At 41.7% G+C, this 6000-nt stretch overlaps 1 protein-coding gene across 3 annotated transcripts in view; it reads left to right on the plus strand.

Annotated features, from left to right (window-relative positions):
• The window catches only part of LOC121539222 (serine/threonine-protein kinase PAK 6-like), a 29123-nt gene extending 24296 nt beyond the window's left edge, over positions 1 to 4827 (plus strand). Inside the window, exons 5-9 of one of the 3 annotated variants that reach the window (XM_041847559.1) lie at positions 1204 to 1337; positions 2579 to 2705; positions 2814 to 2939; positions 3117 to 3258; positions 3369 to 4827. In XM_041847559.1, coding sequence (XP_041703493.1) covers positions 1204 to 1337; positions 2579 to 2705; positions 2814 to 2939; positions 3117 to 3258; positions 3369 to 3721 — 882 coding nt within the window. In that variant the 3' untranslated portion in view covers positions 3722 to 4827. The remainder of the gene's footprint in view (positions 1 to 1203; positions 1338 to 2578; positions 2706 to 2813; positions 2940 to 3116; positions 3259 to 3368) is intronic. The other 2 variants (XM_041847560.2, XM_041847561.2) reach the window with 2 other exon arrangements.
• The last annotated feature ends 1173 nt before the right edge of the window (positions 4828 to 6000 follow it).

Genomic DNA, 6000 nt, shown 5'->3' on the forward strand with positions numbered 1-6000 from the left:
TTCAGAACTTTTGTAAAACATCACAGTACAGTTGAAAAATATATGGCAAATAGAAATCCAATATGGATGGTGTTAAGAGATAGATGGGAGGTGTTGAATGGAGTTGAGGGATGGGACTAATAACAACTAACAACAACTAATAACAACAAGATAACTAATGTAAAGCATACTGTGTCCATAATAAGTATATAGGTTATAGGTTGAGAGCTTTTGTGAAAGAGCACAGTTAGAAAGATATGGCATATAGAAGCAAACCGGATGGACATCATGAAAACGATCGGAGAGGTTGAGGGTAGAGGAAGTTCAGGAGTAAAAACAAACAAAATATAAATATTGTAAAATTGACTGTGTCCATAAAATGTATATATGGGCTCCCGAGTGGCGCAGTGGTCTAAGGCACTGCAACTCAGTGCTTGAGGCGTCACTACAGACCCCCTGGTTCGATTCCAGGCTGTATCACAACCGGCCGTGATTGGGAGTCCCATAGGGCGGCGCACAATTGGCCCAGCGTCGTCCGGGTTTGGCCGGTGTAGGCCGTCATTGTAAATAAGAATTAGTTCTTAACTGACTTGCCTAGTTAAATAAAGGTAAAATTAAAAATTAAAAAATAAAATAGTATGTATAAGCTGGAAGTAGAGGCCTAAGCATTGTTGTTCACTAGTTTACTCCAATTAGGGAAGGGGTGGTGGGGTTGGGAAATATATATATTTTTTAAGGATATGTATATATATGTATGTATATGTATTTGTATGTGTATATGTATGTGTATGTATGTATGTATATATATATATATATATATATATTTGCGAGAGAAGAAAACATATGGGGGATTGGAAGTGATGCAGACAATTGCATTGATGGAAGTTACAATCTATCTGCAATATTAAAGCTGATCAACCCACCCCCCTGAACCCCCCCCCCCCCCAAAAAAAAAACACATCACATAACAGAGCCCACATGTTATGTATCTGTTGCCGGGTTTAACATGTTTATATATTTTAAATTGTCAAATAAAATACATTGAAACTGCGGGGGCAAATGCCCCCTTAGATCCATCTAGTTCTAGCTTAGAGATAGATAACATGTAGTCACTGTTTCCCTGACAATAATACCCAAATAACCTATTTTGCCCATGAGTGCCCTCTCGAAATCATCAGCTACATTACATGACACCTCTGTTATCAACTGTATGTGTTTGTCCAGGTGGTGATCATGAGGGACTACCAGCACAGGAATGTGGTGGAGATGTTTAAGAGTGCCCTGGTGGAGGAGGAGCTCTGGGTCATTATGGAGTACCTACAGGGTGGAGCACTAACCAACATCGTGTCTGAGACCAGGTATGGAGACACAGCACAGACTTGACCTACACCCCCAGAAATAATTGCTGTCATAGAAGGGGCAAATTGTATTGAGGGGTCAATGGAAAGTGAAATATAGGCATTTTTAAAGAGACAAGACTTCAAAGACGTGTGACAGAATGATGGAGCAAAATTCTAGTTATGTCCTCAGTACCTATATTCACCGTTAGGGGGTAGTGTGGTACTAAACACAGTCGCTCTCATTCTCACTGCCACTGGAGCAAAACACTGTGTCCTCCTATGGGAAAATATAATCTGATAACATAATTAGATTAGTGTATGTTCAAATAAAATGTGGTGAAATTAATTTAGTCCCAAAACACGATTTTATCTATGCTCCCATCCTGTTCAATACTGTACATCAGATACTCTATCTATATGCATAAACAAAAGCAAGAAAATAGCCCACTTGATATCAGAGAGGTGGAATTGTCAGTGAATATTAACTTTACCTGTCAATGTATTTTAAATTCCAAACTGAAAGTTGGCTCATTCACAATACAGAGACAGGAGTTGACTTCAGAGTCTAGACACATGGGGACTGAGTGCATTTCTCAAATATAAAAATGGGCCAAATCATATTGGCTGTCATTTTCAGTGCTTGTCAGAACCCAAGATTAGTATTTGTATTGATTTAACTGTCTGGAATACCCCTTTGCTAAATTATACCTCCTTCATACTCCAATCCTTTCTCAAAAAAGCTATCAGCCATAACTGAAAAAAAGTATTTTCTGAGGTGTTTCTGTAACACAGTTCTTCAGTGTTCAAAATCACCTAGGCTGTATTTTCATAATGCAAACACGAGATACTGTGAATGCATGTAGTTGTCTGAACCTCACCAAACCACCCACCACTACACTCTTAGAAAAAAAGGTGCTATCTAGAACCTAATAGGGTTCTTCGGCTGTCCCCACAGGATAACCTTTTAAAGAACCCTTGTTGGTTCCAGGTAGAACCTTTTGGTTCTAAGTAGAACCATTTTGGGTTACATGTAGAACCCTTTCCACAGAGGGTTCTACATGGAACCCAAAATGGTTCTAGCTGTGACCAAAAATAGTTTTACCTGGAACCAAAAAGGGTTCTCATATGGGGACAGCCGAAGAACCCTTTCAGAACCATTTTTTCTAAGTGTAACATCACCTGGGTGATGCGACAGCAGCCATTTTGCAGTGCAGTGCCGTGTTGAGTGTTGTGTATATTTGTGTCACTCTCCCTTGCAGGCTGAGTGAGGAGCAGATAGCCACAGTGTGTGAGGCTGTGCTGCAAGCCCTAGCCTACCTTCACTCCCAGGGGGTTATCCACAGGGACATAAAGAGTGACTCCATACTGCTAACACTGGATGGGAGGGTAAGTCTCTCTCTCTCATAAGTATTTTTATTTCAGTTGAGAAAAACACACCTGTTTATGTATTCATAACTGTTGATAATTGAATTTTAATGTCCCTGTCCTGTATAGATCAAGCTGTCAGACTTTGGGTTCTGTGCTCAGATCAGTAAAGACATCCCCAAAAGGAAGTCTTTAGTGGGAACACCCTACTGGATGGCTCCGGAGGTCATCTCTAAATCACCGTACAGCACTGAGGTGAGAAAGAAGATATTCAAAATACTTTGTATCCTAATGAACTGTACAGGTTTATTACTTTATACTAATGACATACTAGCTGTATCCAAACAAATACTCATGATGTCCAGTATTCATGTGCATGTCAACACTGTCTGATGTTGATGTTAGAATATACTGGTTTATTGTGTCTGCCAGGTGGATGTGTGGTCTCTCGGTATCATGGTAGTTGAGATGGTGGATGGAGAGCCCCCCTACTTCAGTGAGACCCCCGTTGCAGCCATGAGAAGACTGAGGGATGAGCCAGCTCCCACCGTACGGAACGCAACACAGGTCATAGGTCAAACAGAATACATACACATACTCTCTCATACTCTCACAGAAACACACACACCTTTTCGCTCTTTCAACATGTCTGTTGAATTAACTTGGACTTTATACTTTGTGTAGGTCTCCCCAGTGTTGAAGGACTTCCTGGACCGTATGTTGACGCGAGACCCAGTGGAGCGGGCCAGCGCCACAGACCTGCTAGAACACCCCTTTCTCCTACAGAGCGGCTCCCCGCAGTGCCTGGTGCCCCTGGTGGAGCAGTACCGCAAGCGCATGTCCCGCTGCTGATCCTCCCCCCGTGGAGGACCCTGATCCCTGATTACTACTGTACCCTGAGTGTGACCTACCCAGGCCCAACCCAGCCAGCACCCAGCCCAGTGAGGGAGCAGCACCAGAGAGCAGATCCAGACCCAGAGAGCCTGGTACTGCTACAGAGCTCATGGCAGCAGGCTTGCAGGCTTGGTAGACAGTGACACAGCCTGGGCTTGCAAACCTAAGAAGCACTTTAGTAGTGAGTTGGCGTAGTGTAACGGCAGCATGCAAACAAACAGAATTCCTCACTTATCTCAACAACGTCTGGGCCTACCTGTGATAGACGACATCCAATGGAATTCCTCTCGACACAACACCAATCTAGCATTAGTGCATTATATAAGACTTGAAATCCAAGGGAACTGTAAACTGTAGCCTATTGTGAACCTTTACTGTAATTGAGCAGTTTCCCATCGCAGTGTTTGGATATTAGTTGTGTATTTTCAGCTTGTGATATAGGCTCAAGTTATGGTAGCTCATGACTTGGAGAGAATCGTGATGTTACATACCTCTACAACCATATGGGTCACTGACCGAAGTTCAGTGGAACCTTGCACCTTGTCAGTGAACAATTTGCATGGCCAAATGAAGGCACACCTGGCCTGATCGGAATGTTTAAAACGTGCTACTGAGCGATGACATGAGAGACCTTCCTCCAACATCACCATGACAAATGTGTAGATGAGGGGTTGGCTGTTTGTTTTTATTGGGCTCAAGGAATCATGTTCCTTTTAATACTTATTAGATGTTGCTTTCCGAAAAGTGTTGTGAACTGTTTGTAGCCTAAGATGTGAAATTGCAAATACATTTTAATTTTAGATTATCAACTTGAAACGTAGCGGATTAACAAATAATGTAAATACAGATACTGTATATTAGGACTTACTACTTGTATAGTTAGTTATATGGGATGAATTTAACTTAATTTTGAAAGTGTGTGTGTTTACGCTTGGATGCTGTGTTAGTGTTGCCTCAAACATCCCTTCCACTGTGTTGTGACTGACTTTTGAAACTACAGGATGTGTGTGTTGCTACTGAACATGTGTGTGTGACAGTATTTGCATTGGTTTGAATAGATAAAGCACACAGGCTTGGCATGTAATGCTGAAGAACGTCCACCAGCTGAGAACACATTGCACATTGTCTTTGTATTCTTACCAGTGATACAACATATTTCACGTATTTGTATTTCTATGTAGGACATTCACGAAGAAGAGAATTATACATTATTTACATTTTCTAAAAATCAATAAATAATGCATATTGACTCTTGATCTTGATAATTTAAGCACTGCTATTTTGATTCAATTCAGTTTGATGTTTAATGTCCCCTTTCACATAGTTGCATCTCTCTCTCTCTCTCTCTCTCTCTCTCTCTCGCTCTCTCTCTCTCTCACACACACATCATATCAAATACAGAAATGAGAATTCTGTCATATTTTTAAATATTTTAATAAATATATGACAATTCATATAGCATAGCTTGTGCATATTAACATCATGATTCATTGTAAATAATTATACATGACAGGCTTACATAGAGTATAGGCTACATATTCCATTAATATTATAAGATAACATTATTTTTGTCAAATAAAAGCGACACTGCCATCATTACGATTTATGCATATAGCACATGACTGAATCTACAGACAAAGCAATGGGCTATATTCGTTAGTCTGAAGAAACACGAGCTTAGCTAGAGCTATATGATTATTGTTATTTTACAATCTAAGAATAAAGGAGATAAGCTACCACACTGCTTGAACATGTGGAATCTAAAGTGCTTTACCAAATCGACTGCCACTAATTCTCCAAATTGAACAGTTGGTTTCCCTTTTACTCGAGGGAGACAACTCGGGAACTGCTCTCAAATTCACACTTCACCCCGCTAATGCTGTCCACGCTTGGCTGACTGTTAACTCTCTGGTGCGTGTTTGAAAAGGGAAAAGTCTCGGACCGGGACATCCTCCCTCTGCCCTGTGAGGAACCGGAGGAACAGTCAATTACCATTCTCATGAACTCGGGGGCAGTGAATCGCCGCAGTAATCTGGTCCCCAGCCCGGTGAACCCCGGTGGACGGACAGGAATCGTCTCTGGCTCCATCTCTGCTCTGTGGAAGAGGAGTTTGTTGAGTCGCCCATTCGACGGGAGGCTGCCGCGCTTCTGACTCCCTCTCCTGCTTGATTGAGTGACGTCATTATTATCATTATTTGGCGCCCTGGTGGAATCCTCGGGCGCTCTCTGAGATTTATTTTTACAGTTTAAAAGTGCTTTTGGTGCCGTGACAGTTTTGTCAGCGTCATTTGTCACCTCACAGGTGCTCTCTTGACACTCAATCTTAGCTATCAGGGATCTCTCATCCTGCAGCGAGGCTCTCTTTAATTTACTGCCTGATAGACTCATGTCACGCATATCACCCTGATATGACTGCTTTCTG

Source organism: Coregonus clupeaformis, chromosome 25, assembly GCF_020615455.1.
Source record: "Coregonus clupeaformis isolate EN_2021a chromosome 25, ASM2061545v1, whole genome shotgun sequence".
Lineage (NCBI taxonomy): Eukaryota > Metazoa > Chordata > Actinopteri > Salmoniformes > Salmonidae > Coregonus > Coregonus clupeaformis.